Raw genomic sequence first — 14,724 nt, forward strand, 5'->3', positions numbered from 1 at the left:
ATCAGCTGATATTTTTAGTTAGAAAATGGCTGTTCAACTTTTATTTAATTTTATTATTGTCTATATAAAGGTCAAGTCCTAACAGTCTGTTTACACTGAAAAGCTAAAAGATTGTTACCACAGCAAAGTTCATCATTTTTAACAGTTTTCTGATAATACTTAGCAACAATGTAAACAGTCATCGTAAAGAAATACACAGGTGACAGATAGTGCGTTGGTAGGATAATTGCTGCGCTGATATTTAATGCTACATCAATTTTAGATGTTTTTATTTGTTTAACCCTATTCGGTCTGGGGGGGTGGCCGCATTCCGCCCCACCTGACGGTTTTTTTTAAAAACTCATTGCTTTGTTATATGGCTATGATACTTACTGAGTTTTGATATTTATCTATTAGACACCTGCATGCTAGATTTTTAGGTCCCATACCTTTCAGAGACTTTGATATTGGCCATTACTACCCCTAAAAATCTCTATGAAATCCTTATAATGGGGAAAATATGTTAACCAAGGATTATCCTTAGAACTTGAAACTTGCAACACTACTTTGTTTTATCAAGAAGAATCGCTTTGTATAATTTGGACACGTGAGCAGTTCGATTTCCCGATTTTGTCGGGTTTTTCCGCGAAATTCGGAAAAAACGGATTTTCGGGCAATTGTTGGCAATTTTTTACGCGATCCATGTAAAAACCGGAAGATATGTTAAATAACTTTTATTTAACTTTCAGAAACTTCAAACAAAATTTCGCTCTAGAGCAAAAGTAATTAAGTTTTAAAACGATAGGGGAATTTTTAACAAATTTCAAGCTTCTGATCACTTCACAGAAAATGTGGTGACGCAAGCAAAAAATTTTTTCCCCCATTTTGTTTCTTTTATGACGTACTAGAAGTATGCCAAGTTTGATTCAATTTGAACAACTCAATGAAAAGTTATTGACGGGGCGGAATCCCCCCGTTATAGTATGGTCGAAAAACCCCGGACCGAATAGGGTTAATGTTGTCTCATTTGCTAAGAGGATAATTTGACCTCAATATTAAAAAGTTTATGATAGCTGCAGGTACTTCAGAAGTAATTTTTTAGAATTCATTGCATTACAAGGTAATGATGAGTTATAAAGTCTGAACATCGCGTACATTTTGAAAACAACAAAAAATTTTTAAATTGTAGGATTTACTACAGTATTAGTGGACACTGTAATCAGGGGCGGGTCTAGGGTTAGGCAGCCTAAGCAATTGCCTAAGCCTAATTTTGTGACCTAGTAGAGAAAAAAAATTCTATAGATAGAATAATCTATAAAAAAATTAAATTTTTTTTATAAATTTATTTTTGACATCCGCCGATTTCCACTTTATGACGATGCGGCGCATTTTATCGATTTTTTTTTATTTTACTCAAATAAGCAAACCCGGGGCGATCTTAGGCAAATTTTCGATTCGCCTAAAACGTCCGCGGGTTTTCAAGTTCCAATGAATGAAATTCTGGAATGTGAAGAAAAAACGCCTAAAACGTCCGTGGGTTAAAAAGTTTAAGCGCCTAAAACGACCACGGGTATGGTTACATGGACAAGTGGATGTTTCTTTTTCAACATGGTTTACCTGGGTCAGGGAGCACTTCAAATATCTAGAATATCAAAGCAATTCTATGCTACCTAAGTTAAATGAAGAAGTTTTGAATTTGGAAACCCTTTCAGATATTGAAAGGATTGGAAATGCTGGAGGGAAACATTTTAGCCACGTGTGCCATGTTGTTGTCTCAAACCAAACCTTCATCTTCCTCCGCAAGAGACAATAAATTCATTGCTTTAAAGTAAGTAATACTTGAAATATTTTAGTTTTAGCTGCTCTTGAATTATAGGCACTTTTGTGTCAAGAACTATCCTTAAAAGTGGTAAACCACCAGATGTTCTTACAAAACATGTGATTAAAATCTTTTTTTTATCGAAACAAAAGATTTTAACTTGACCTCGATCAAATGTATTGTTTGTTTATAAAAGCCCAATGCTAAGCGAAATAACTGAGGCAATTTATGTAAACACTGTCTTGGCGGTCAAAAGATGTTTTGGTGTGTATGTTAAAATTGGTATAGAGTGGTGTATTACTAGCTACCTACCTCTATGTGTATTAGTTTGGATTTTGTTAGTTTTTTTGTTTAACGTCTTAAGGTCACAGAGACATCTCTTTCATGAACGCAAAAGTCCAAGCTAAATGTTAATAGATCTGCAGATCACCTTCCCTCCCCTAAAGATCAAAATCAGAAAAGGTAATATTTGAATGTTGTCAGTCCTTGAAATCATAAGCACTCGGCTATGTGTCCCTGTTTAAATATTTCTTATTCTCATCTTGTTGAGCAATACAACGTATATAATTTTGTTTTAGGATAAGATATTTTGATGTCACTCTAGTGCCTATGATGAATGTTCTTCTGACAACGAGTCATGAACTAATTATTTGGAAGTTGGGCTAATTAAACGCCATCAATCAATTTATCAATGGCTTCATTTCTTTAGATGAAGTTTTCATGGATGTGGTATAGCATAAAATGAAGTAATAGGTTAAGATTGAAAATTGCAGATGTCAACAATTTCTATGTGTCTTCGTCTTTTTTCCTTAAATACGTGTAAAGCTGACCTTATTAGTCCGTAAGATGGTTTTGTGCTTGTTAAATGTTCTTTACGTATTGATCATCATAATAAAGGCTGTTGGTGATGGAATACAACCTCACGAATATCCTACATGCCCTTCTTCCACTGACATTATCATTACCAACTGACAGCATAAATGCCGACCAGAGATTATACTTTTAGTGGGCATTGTTTAAGCAATTTTCCATTCCAGATTATTAAATAACTCAATTGATTCATGTAATTCATAAGGATGTATTTTTTGTGTTTTTGTCTGCTATCTGGTAATATTCGTACACTGTCCTGTTACTCATTTGAGTATAATGACTTCCTCCCAATTTCTTCTTAATATTTCTATTCAGAAAGAATTCAGGGCGTGATATGTCAGATAAATCAATAGTAACACCGCATTTGAATTTTATTTGGGTTTCTATTTGGCATTTTGAATTTAAAAAAAACTTTTGGAACAGGAATATTAAAGTTTTACCAGGTGGTCAATTAGATTGAATAACCGCAAGATTTTTTTATATAGATGGAAATAACCTCAGCTTGATACAAAGACTTTAGAATTTATCTTTTATTATTTTTCGCATCCTCTTTCTAATTAAAATGCTTTTTACACTCTGTAATATCACAATTTATTAGTTTTGAAGCAAACATAATGTGCTACATCATTTCCAGGGATGTACTTTTGTTTGCATTTTTCACCACATGCCAGTGTGGGACATTTTATTTGTTCCGTGAAAATTCGTAGAACTCACTCTGTGAATAATATACGCCATCGTTTATTTATGAAAACAAAAATGTTTAAATAACCACTCATGGTCAAAATGTTCTATGAAATAGTAATAATGTCAAGGAAGAAATACTGGGGCTGAATTAAAATTAACTTTCTCAGCAAGCACATCTGCTGGTATTGCATTTTTATCAGGAAATGAAAACACGGAATGGCGAAGCAATTTTTGTTCTAAAATACAAGTGTAGGTACAAGAATTGGAGAAGACGGTGTAATTAAAAGACTGAATACTTGAGTGAAAGAGATGATGTTGTGTTGCACGATACTGTTCTCTGTAGAATTTGTCTGGTCTTGTAAATTTGATCGCTGCATGCGCAAGCATAAACCGCCACAGTAGTTTAGTAATCCTTATTATTATACACTCGTAGGATAAGCCGCCTTTCTTATAATTATCACACTTCATATTGGCTACAATCATTCAATCAAGTATAAATTTTTGGGTGCAAGTATGATCGGTTTGATTTGCTTAAAAATGATGGTGGAAAAGTTTATACATCTACAAATGCACTTTTACATCTAAAAATTAAACATGAATCGCTTTAAGAAGATTGTATTATCAACTACTTGATAGATTTCCTTGAATTTAACATCCCACCAACAAACCGCGCGTTTTATTGTGTATATTTATGATTGTGGCAGTATTAAAAAAGAATGTTGACACGCCAACATAGTCGCGCCAAAAATTATTACGATAATAGTAATAAATGAAAAAGGTAAAATTATGACGATAATCGTAATAATTTTAGACTACGCGCTATGGCTGTAATAGCTGCGGAGTAATTATGCACGAATTACGATTCAAAACGTGACATCGGCATACTGTAGTATTATACTCTACTAGCTACACTGGTGACTTGTTTGGTTGACTGTGGGCTAAAATTTGCAATGGAAGGTGAGTTTAGACTGCTTGGTTTATGCAACACTTATGCTAGATGGATCTTTGTGAATCTTACTCTGGTGCTTTATGGTTATGGTTAGCTAGCTAGCTAGATCGTCACATAGTCTGGCAGTCCCAGCGTCCCTTTTACTAAACAAAATTAAGAAAAACTGGAGAAACTGTCATCTCAAGCTACTTCTAGCTACGAGAATAATTATTACTGACGTGGTTCTCCCACAATTCAATCCCTACTGGCTGCTAAATATACGTTCAGCTGCCAGCTTGAAGATAGATAGATAGATAGATAGATAGATAGATGTGCATATTTTACATGGCTAGCCTCACAAATATCGAGGGATATACCCTGTCTATTATTTCCAGGAGGGGCCATGGCTTAGATGGAGAGTCCTAGAGTATTTAATGCTCATTTTGAGCTACGCAGACCCAATTAGAGCCCGCGCTCTACTAGACAACTCCCGGCAACATCCAACGGCCCACTATAACCACTAATCTACGGCGCCACTAGCCAGGGAGTACACAAGCAATAAGACATTCCTGTAGAGAACAGGGTGTAATTGGGTTAAAGGAATCCCTGATATATATTTAACATTTTGTTATTCTTATAGGTATATCGAAAACAAAGAAAGTGAAGGTATTATATATTAGTATTAATAAAAATAATATTTCAATTATACAGGAACGGTAACGTTACCACGCCATCTTTTAGTGCCACATTCAGAATATTATGAATCTAGGTAAGGGAGGGTGGGGGGTGGTGGTGCTGCTGAGTGGTTGCAAATTTTTTTGATTGAAAAGGTCTAGAATTCTGGAAAATGATCTTTCGATTTAATTCTATTTACTTCACGTCTGCAAAACATTGCTAACGTGAAACGTCTTTTACCGTCTAAAACCATAAACCACCTAAAACCATCTAGCCTAGCTAATTTTGAGGGATATATCAATTGTGGATTGTTTACAGAAAAGACGAAAAAAAAGTTGTTATACAGTGTTTAAGGCTTCCATTTGTGCAACAAAAATCTCAGAAATTTCTACCCGACTGGACAACTACCATAAACAGCAATCAAACCCACAACGTTTCACATGTGAGTCGAGCGCTTAACCAATGCAGCTTACGATCCCCTAGTTTTGCGATCATGTGCTTCCAGGAACAATGGGCTAAATTTGGCTAGAAAATGAGGGCAATACTTTCGCAAGTTCAAGTTACCAAATCAAAAATACGCAACATCAACAAAAATCTGCTGTTCATATATATATATATATATATATATATATATATATATATATATATATATATATATATATATATATATATATATATATATATATATATATATACCACGGACCTTGCGCAACTGATAGTATTTATGCAAATGTATAATTTTAAGAAAGTGGTTGTAAGAAGATTCAAACAACGCGGTTGCAGTTGGCAGAACATCGTAGTTATCTTATATTTACCAAAAAGTTCATGTTTTACCTTTCTATATCTACGAACAAGATCTTTAGCTAAACCGCGGATTTTGTTCTTATTCCACGAAGCCATCATTTCTGTGATATGTTCTTCACGATCTATAATTTGGAAACGTCAGTTTTAAAGGATATAAGTTTCGGCGAGCATAAAAAAATACAAATTCTTTCTTAAGAACAGTTGACTTAAAGGAAGCCTTCATAGAAATTGATTACGTAAACATTATACTAACTACTAACTTTCAGGAAGTTGATGTTTGTTAGAGTTTCCACATCGCGATAAGAAGCTGAATATTTGTTCAGTTTCCTCACCAGTTGATTTTCCCGTCCCATCTGTCCATGCTCCATCCCACTGAACCTAGAGTTAAACGGAATAACGAATATAAAACTTTTTAAAAACTCCGTTTATAAAATATTTAATTGCTTTTAAAATCTTTACAAAAAACTATACATTTGCATTATTGACTTTATCTGGACAATTTTCCTAATATATTTTGCCAAAAATACATTTAAAAAATTACCTGACAGTTTAATGAATGGCCCTTGGCATGCATAACAGACAATGCAGGTTTAGTCTTCAAAGCTAACCCAGGTTCTTTACGTTTTATGAAACCCCACAGTTTGCACATTACATCTGCAAAGCAATATTTTGGAGCATTTTTTTCCACCAAACGTCAACATGGCAACTATGTTGAGAAATGGTGCAACAGGGGCAGTCAAACCACATATTTTCTTGAATTTTTTCCTTTTCATACAAGCAGTAGCACCATTCTCGAAAAGAAGTTGAAAATGCCATTCGATGAATAGTTCCAATCTAATATAATTTTATAAAAATCATATATATGTCTCATATCCTGTATAAGTAATAATAACTATAATCTAGTTTGCACTTCTTTTAATAAACAAAAACAAGAAGGTAAAATGCAAACAGAATAATATTTTCTTTTAGTATTTATCTTATAATAATTCATAATAACACCATTTTAATGCAGCCATGCATTATATGCAATTACATATAAGTACAAAAAACTTTCCTAATAAAATTTCTTAATACATACAATGTTTTTGAAATGAAATAAGTTTTATCTCATGTTATAATCATATTATCTTCATTATCATGCAAGCAAAATGAAACAATTAAAAAATGCTTACCCTTCCATTTCCAAGAGATAGTTCAACGAGGGCAGCAATGAATGAACTTTCTGATGTACCTGGCATCTTGCTTCTGATATTACTCCAAAGGTTAAAGAGATTCACATCAACTAGATAATTCAATGTTGTTGGTGCAGCAGGCCAATACCCAGAACGGATAATGGTGCGTAGGTCAAACGGATCATCTTTAGCTCCACAACTTTTGCAAACAATTGTGTGCTTGTAAAAATCATAGCGACCTGAACGGAAACAAGACATGAAAAAATAAAAGAATATAAGTAATTATAATGAAGGAAAAACACAATTTCCAGAGTTACTCACCTCTTTCATTGAGAACTATGCACATTTCATCACATGGATCATAAATAATGTCTGTACTTGTGCATGACAAACATGAATAACGTTTCAAAGGAAGTATTCTAACTAAAAATATATTGCATTGATTTTTAAAGTAAACAGGTAAATAGAAATTTATCCAGGCTGATATAAACACACCATTCTACCTGCTTTTTGTATGTGATTTTCATCATCTATAACTTGTAACGGTGAAAGTGGAACCTGATACTTGTCTATATAACATCGATCGTGAAATGGGTGGAGATGGTGAGTTTTCCTATCACATTTAGCACAGTAGTCTTTATGACATTGACTACAAGTGACGCAAGATCTGTGTGATAGACAATTATTGCACAAACTATCCAGAACTTGCAACATATAATATTCTTCATGAATATCAGCTCGTTTCTTATTCCAAGCTTCAAAACTTGAAAACATCCTCTTATTCCAAGACTGCCTTCTCCTTGGCTGCTTTACATGAGTTGGCAAAAGTGACTTCAGAGTATTGAAACACTGGTTGACTTCTTCTTCATAACCTTTGAAACATTATCAACAAAATTTCATGACTAAATGATATACATATATATACATATATACACAAACACTGCCTAATATCTACCTTTTGCTTAGCCCATCTGTGTGAATGGCAAAAGTTTAGTTTTAAGGTCAATCACTATACATCTGAAAAATTCACAGCAGTAATAAATACACTGCTATTATATACCTGCTTCTTTAATATATAAAAAACCTGATTTTAGTACATAATAACAGTATAGTGATAAACATACTAGCCAATGAAGGTTGGTCATCAGAACACTCTTCTATTTCTGTCAACCAATCTTCATCATTTTCTATTGAAAACATACAAGAAAATAATGAATTTTAAGCCTAAAAATAATTTTTTTATTAAGTGGGAATCCCCAGTAACCAAAATTATCAGTGGTTAAGAAAACACATACCAGTGTGATCTAAATCCTTATCAAGACAAGCTTTCTTAACACTTTTCGAAGCATAGTTTTTCCGTTCCTTAAACAATCTTTTCCCATCTGCGTTTCGCCTATAATGGATAGTACGTGGCTTTCTCTTTTTTTGCTTTGCTGCTCCTTTGTCAGAATCAAGGCCAGCCAGTATGGACATGGATAAGTCTTGTAATTCTGTGAATTATATATATATATATATACATATATATATATATATATACACACATGACGGCCTTATTAAAGCTGTCCATATATGGTCACTCACCTTTGTTTGCCATTCTAATCACCAGTGTCACATTTTATAACCCATTAACTGCATAATAGTGTATATAATATATAATACTAATTAAGACAGATCAAATTTCTAGTGTCATTTACATTAACATCAATCTGTAAAAGAAATTAATATTTTTTAGTCTATATATATATACATCCACACTATTAAAACAACACTAACCCAATATAGCCAAGATTGTGATATAAACCTAATAACTTCACAACAATATATATATACCATTATTATCTCAAGCAGTTTACTTACACAGACCTGGCAGGGTTTAAATAAAATTACAAAAGTGATTTGTGGCGCCGTAGATTAGTGGTTATAGCTCTCGTACTCTGTGCGGGAGACCGGGGTTCGATTCCTCTTGACGGCGATCCAACATGGGCGAGTGAATGTTACCATAGCCCCGGGTTAACCCAAGCCATGTGAGGGAAATTGGGAAGATGGCACACTGTGTGGGCCGTTGGATGTTGCCGGGAGTTGTCTAGTAGAGCGCGGGCTCTAATTGGGTCTGCGTAGCTCAAAATGAGCATTAAATACTCTAGGACTCTCCATCTACGCCATGGCCCCTCCTGGAAATAATAGACAGGGTATATCCCTCGATATTTGTGAGGCTAGCCATGTAAAATATGCACATCTATCTATCTCTATCTGCAAACATACTAACATTTTCTTATAACACTATTTTGCATTTTTTTTTTAAACAATTAAAATACATAGGATATGATATGCTATATATTACATATAATAATTTTACCAATGACAGGTCGGGTAGCTATTACAGTTTAAGGGAAAAGACGTAGTTTACACAATCGACTCTTTACAAACAAACAGATTTCTTTGCTTGCATTTTCAGCGGTCTTGGCAGCTTGCGGAAGAGACAACTTTTCAAATGCAGATTGATACATCTATTTAAAGTCCTAATGATACCTTTATGCAAAAAAAACCACAAAAAACCTTGCTTTATGAAGCATCTGTATGTTTTTGCCACGCAGATGTTGAAGACTACTGAAAATTTAAACAAAGCAATAAAACTATAGGACTGAATTTTTAAAAAAACGTTAAACCTGATATGTTGAGTAGTTTTAGGTTAATTTAGATTTTCTTTCAGATATTTGTAGTTCTTGTTTACTTATCAAAGCTTTTTTGGTAGTGAAGCCATAGCTTGGTGGTTATAACTCTCTTATTTGTGCAGGAGACCGGCGGATTGGATTCCCCCTTGGCGCAGCGATTCAATATGGCCGATTGAATGTTACCATAGCCTCAGATTAACCACACCCATGTGAGGAAAATGGAGGAGATAGCACACTTTGTGTGTGGGCCATTGTATGCTTCAAGGCATTTCTTGCTAGAGCACAGATTCTAAATTGGGTCTCTGCGTTGATGCTCAAAATGAGCATTAGCTCAATATTCCAAGACTCTTCATCCAAGCCATAGTCCCTCCAAAAAATAATAGACCAGGTATATCCCTCGATAGTTGTGAGGCTAGCCATGTAAAATATGCACATTTACCTATCTATTTAAAAAAACGCAGCTGAAGCTAAATAGCTAGCTATGCTATAGTTATAGTGACATCATTACCCAACCAGAGAGAATGCCTAATAAAATTGGCACAAAACTATATGTTTAAGTACTTGCTTGACTTCGCTTATTATGTTTATCAATTTTACTCAACCACTCTGTTATTCTCAAGCACTAAAAATATTGGATCACATTGCCTGCCAGCAAGCCAAATCAATCAAACTCGTCTGGCTCAAATACGAAAGCACCCGTACTTCCTTCCCTGTAAACATGTCTCCGTACAGGGCTTGGCATAATTATTACGATTATCGTCATAATTTTACCTTTTTCATTTATTACTATAATCGTAATAATTTTTGGCGCGATCATGTTGGACACGCAGTGCACGCGTTAAGAAATATTAATTTAACCGTCGAATTTATTGATAAAAAAAGTATTTTTTTGCTGAACGTCATTACACTGGTTCCAAACACACTTGAGCTCTTTTAATAATCCGTTATATTATTCGACGTTTATAATGTCATCAATATCAACATAGTAAATAGTTGAAAACTATTCTTCGCATTTGATGTATTCATTAACCCAAAAAGGTAATGATGTTAATCAAGAACATAATTTTAGGGGAAAGGATAGTGAAACTTCAGGGAAGGTATGCACTTAATAGTCAATTATTAGTCACACTTCGTTACTTGTTCAATTGGATTTCAAAATTTCCGACATTATGTACTGCACAGTGTCAGTTACATTCAGGTTTAGCTGGATATCAGTCCATTTTTTTTTTTTTTTTTGATTTTTTGTATATTCGATGTGTTAGATAAAAAAAACAAAGCGTCAAAAAATAATCACTCTATTAATATTACAGATTTTAAAAAAAAATATTACCTCCATAAAGTGTGGGCTTTTCTGCTTTACATCCGTACTTACTAAGTAGAAAATACTAGGTAAAGAATCTATGGAAAGAAACTATAAGTATTTAAGCCATTTCCCGACCAATAAGATTTATTAAAGGAGCTGGTTTCAAAACTGTTTACCTATGCAAAAGAAGAGACAAATAAATATGACAATATAACATAAATTCTTGCGACTGATTTGAAAGAGAACAGGGATAACGTAATGCTCATCTCATATCAGAAGATTCTGCAATTTTCATTAAATTCACTAGTTGCACGTTGTGATTTCCCAAAAAAAACTAAAATAAAGTATCATTTATTTTTTATTTTATTTATATTTATATTCATTTTTATTGAATATGTAAAAAAGATCTCGCTTTTCATAATTATTATTTATTTGGCATCTTGTTTAACATACGTTTTTATTGGCATCTACAGATATCAGCGTGCAAAGCACAATTTCATTTGCAGATATTAAATTAGCACAGCCAAAAGAGTGTGTTTTACATTTTTATTTACAGAAAATGTTTTATTAAGTTTCACCATTATTGATATATCTATTAGTAACTCATTTAGCGACCTTTCCTTTGTACACGCTTTTTAAATTTGCTTGCGGAGTAATTTCTCAGCCGATCACATGAAATACATTCACGACGTATGACGATTTCCTTCCATGTTTGTCTTTGTGTGTGTCCTATATCAGACAAATTATGCTATGTAGACCTTTGCAATGTATGCTGAAAATCATTAAGATGTTTTATGTGAGATACATCTATAAAAACGTTAAAATTTAAGAAATAGTTTGTGTCTATGTTTTTGTTATTGTGCAAAGGAAGTTTTGTTTGAATTCCTACTAAATTATAGTTCTTCATTTATCCTTAAAAACACACCTAATATAAAAATTAAATTCAATGGAATACAATACAATGAATCTAAATCTTAATCAGTTCGTGATATTTTTCGTTTATTCCAAAAGAATTTTCTGTTCTTTCTTTGAAAGAATTTCCTCAAGCATTATAGTTTGATTAAAACGGGGTTTGGATATCGAGTGAAACAGCTTAATTATTGCTTCGAACCAGAAATAAAGTTTGGATATCGAGTGAAACAGCTTAATTATTGCTTCGAACCAGAAATGAAGTACTTGTGAAACTTTGTTATAGGCAAAATAATTTTGCTGGATATATTTCCATAAAAGTGTAAATTGATTTTATTCCGCTCTTTATTTCCCTGATTTTTCTCGTAATTCAAAGTAGTTGAAGCTTAAAACAATGAAAGCAATGCAATGAATGTCAAATGAACAAAATTATACTAGCAAATAACAACTAACAAATAACTTAACAATAAAACAAAGCCTACTTAAGATGAATCTCCTGGTTCGGCAAAACTTTTTTCTCTAAGGTGAGAATCTTGGGGTGAGAATCCTGGCTGACAAAACGGTCGAAGTGGAATAATAATGCAGAGTAAGTATACATTTATGTTAATTATACTACATCTTGACAATTCAATTTAGTAACTTTTAAATTTTTGTTCTGGATGAAATTTTAGTCTAAATTTTGCATTTATTACGCAAATTGCGAAGAAGAAAAAGACGCAGAGACAATTACAATCTTGAATACAAATTAATATTCAAATACTTCTTTCGTCACAATCGGTGTTGGACAAAACAGTGGTTGTCCTTTAAAAATACAACCTTAAAGTTGTGGGAAGGTGAAATTTTTAAAGTACAATATTTAGGTGTAAGTTTATTCTGTTAAAAGAATATTTCTCATTTATAATTTCCGATTTTGCAACATTAATAAGTATATATTAATTTTTATATTTTTCATAATTGAATCAAATTTCTTAATGACAATTCCTTTTCACTTTTTAATCAACAAATATGTCAATCATCTTCTCCGGGGGTGTACTTCTGTTTCCTTAAGCAAATGCCAGTGTGGGAGGTTTTGACTGGTGGTCCTATTTTTCTTAGAATTTATTGGAGCAAGTATTTATTGCATCATTGAGTTGCATACAAATGAAACTACTTTTAAGAATGACATTCTACTAAGTGTTTAACTAAGGGTAAATTGAAATAAAAAAGTTTGATTAGACTTGATCCCGAATTTGTAAACGTTACCTGATGAAATTAATTTTAATAGCATAAATGATTGAATTGAGGTGATTGGCATTTTTTACGCATACATTATGTGAAAATACAATCAAAGATGATATGCAAAAATTCACGCCTAACCCAGACACAGTAAAAGCACATATGATAGCTATTTGCACGGATATTATTCAGCAAGTGATAATAATGAAAGGAAGGAAGAATTTTTTTATGCCTCCATATAATATAATATAGATTCGGTAAACAGGAAGATTATCTGAAACTAACATCTTAACAGCCTGGTTTTTACAAAAATATTATTTTTTACGCGATGGATTTTCTTGTTTGTAAGTTTTTCAATGATCACGTTCTCTTGGAATGAAATAAATGATGACCTAAAAAATAGATTTACACCCCAGAAATGTTTTAAGTTTGCTTTCTCATATAGAAACCATGTAAAATTAATATTAATAGTGAGTGTTCATAATAATTACCACCACTACACCAAAGACACGATGTTCTCTTTCTTTCTATTATCGAAGTTGCAACAAAAGTTTATCCTTAAAGCGAAAAGCAAGAAAAAGAGAAACATGGAATTAGTACAATATGTTATTCTGATTGTGTGTTATTATAACGGTTATTCTTTCTGTACTAACATTTTATTTAGGGAAATTGCACGATTCCATGTCAGGACAAGGTTGGAATTGACAAAGACAATGCCATTGAATACACCGCAAAAATTTGCCAGCGAGATAACAGCTTTGACGTCGATGTAAATAAAGGTTCCGGAAAAATAATCCATGATGAAATATTCAAAATTAAAACGTTTAATCAATCAACCACGCTCAGGAACTGTCCAGATACTATGACATGCTTTGGATTTGTCACAGTCGCATAAAAAACCACAAATGATTCGCTTGAAAGCAAACAGCACTAGCGTCTTGCCAACACGTGCGGCTTACAAACGCATGCCTTATTGCCCTCCAGGATTTACTTGCTATGGAATGGTTAAAGCAACGCCTGTGCCCATTAGGAAATATGTATTCCCAACAAAACAAAAGAAAAATGAAGGTAATTCTATCAATCTTTACTACCACTTAAGACAGAGTCGCAAAAGTTTGACATGGTTAGATTCAAAATTATACGTTGCCGTAACTGGGGTAGGTGAATATTTAGATGTCTTATACAAAACTTTTTCAGTGCTGTACAGTGCCCTTTATCTTGACTGATTCATGCAGACATGGCTTATAGTTAATAAGAATTCCTTTTAATAACTTCGAAAAATTAATAGTAGAAATTTTTTTATGTTTAAGTGGAGTTATTTTAAAAACTTTAGGCAATGGCCCTGAACTTTATTTAATGGGTAATTAAGGTGAATTTTTGGTGAGGTTTTACGGATTTTTTAGGAAATAGCTTTTCTTTGTATTTATTATATTTATTTGGAAAAGAAATTCAGGCGTAAGAATGTTATTACTTTTCTGGCTGATTCCTTTCCCATAACCTTAACTTATGGTCAGAAAATTATTTTTAAATCAATTGAAATAATGCAGTAAACTTCGAGGGTTTAAGGAGACGTACAGAAAACAAACATATCTGCAAATTTGCAGCTTGATTAAATTCGATCCCAAAAGAACTGCAGATATATAATTATCTTTTCTGAATCATTATACACGCTTTCCGATCCTCTATAAGTACGT

The 14,724-nt window shown here is 33.1% G+C and overlaps 2 protein-coding genes across 2 annotated transcripts; both read right to left on the minus strand.

The window, feature by feature from the left end:
• Nucleotides 1-5,670: 5,670 nt before the first annotated feature.
• On the minus strand, nt 5,671-6,603 carry LOC130625046 (uncharacterized). Its single transcript, XM_057440130.1, has 3 exons — nt 6,453-6,603; nt 6,301-6,411; nt 5,671-6,137 (listed from the first exon to the last, which is right to left on the minus strand). Exons 1-3 carry the CDS (start codon nt 6,573-6,575, stop codon nt 6,015-6,017), a joined length of 357 nt encoding a protein of 118 aa, XP_057296113.1. The 5' UTR covers nt 6,576-6,603; the 3' UTR covers nt 5,671-6,014.
• A 48-nt stretch (nt 6,604-6,651) lies between these two features.
• LOC130625526 (uncharacterized) lies at nt 6,652-10,418 on the minus strand. Its single transcript, XM_057440629.1, has 3 exons — nt 7,435-10,418; nt 7,253-7,354; nt 6,652-7,170 (listed from the first exon to the last, which is right to left on the minus strand). Exons 1-3 carry the CDS (start codon nt 7,703-7,705, stop codon nt 6,917-6,919), a joined length of 627 nt encoding a protein of 208 aa, XP_057296612.1. The 5' UTR covers nt 7,706-10,418; the 3' UTR covers nt 6,652-6,916.
• Between the last annotated feature and the right edge of the window lie 4,306 nt (nt 10,419-14,724).

The sequence above is a fragment of the Hydractinia symbiolongicarpus genome, chromosome 14 (assembly GCF_029227915.1).
Source record: "Hydractinia symbiolongicarpus strain clone_291-10 chromosome 14, HSymV2.1, whole genome shotgun sequence".
Lineage (NCBI taxonomy): Eukaryota > Metazoa > Cnidaria > Hydrozoa > Anthoathecata > Hydractiniidae > Hydractinia > Hydractinia symbiolongicarpus.

Bases quoted from the DNA above. Each gene is read 5' to 3' on its own strand.
- LOC130625046 (XM_057440130.1), bottom strand. From the start codon at position 6,575: ATGGCATTTTCAACTTCTTTTCGAGAATGGTGCTACTGCTTGTATGAA. The intron at 6,412-6,452 runs GTTTGGTGGAAA...TGCTTTGCAGAT, and splicing joins AACATAGTTGCCATGTTGAC to GTAATGTGCAAACTGTGGGG. The intron at 6,138-6,300 runs GTAATTTTTTAA...GTTTAACTCTAG, and splicing joins GCCATTCATTAAACTGTCAG to GTTCAGTGGGATGGAGCATG.
- LOC130625526 (XM_057440629.1), bottom strand. From the start codon at position 7,705: ATGTTTTCAAGTTTTGAAGCTTGGAATAAGAAACGAGCTGATATTCAT. The intron at 7,355-7,434 runs GTAGAATGGTGT...ATATATTTTTAG, and splicing joins AAATCACATACAAAAAGCAG to TTAGAATACTTCCTTTGAAA. The intron at 7,171-7,252 runs GTGAGTAACTCT...GTTTCCGTTCAG, and splicing joins CATAGTTCTCAATGAAAGAG to GTCGCTATGATTTTTACAAG.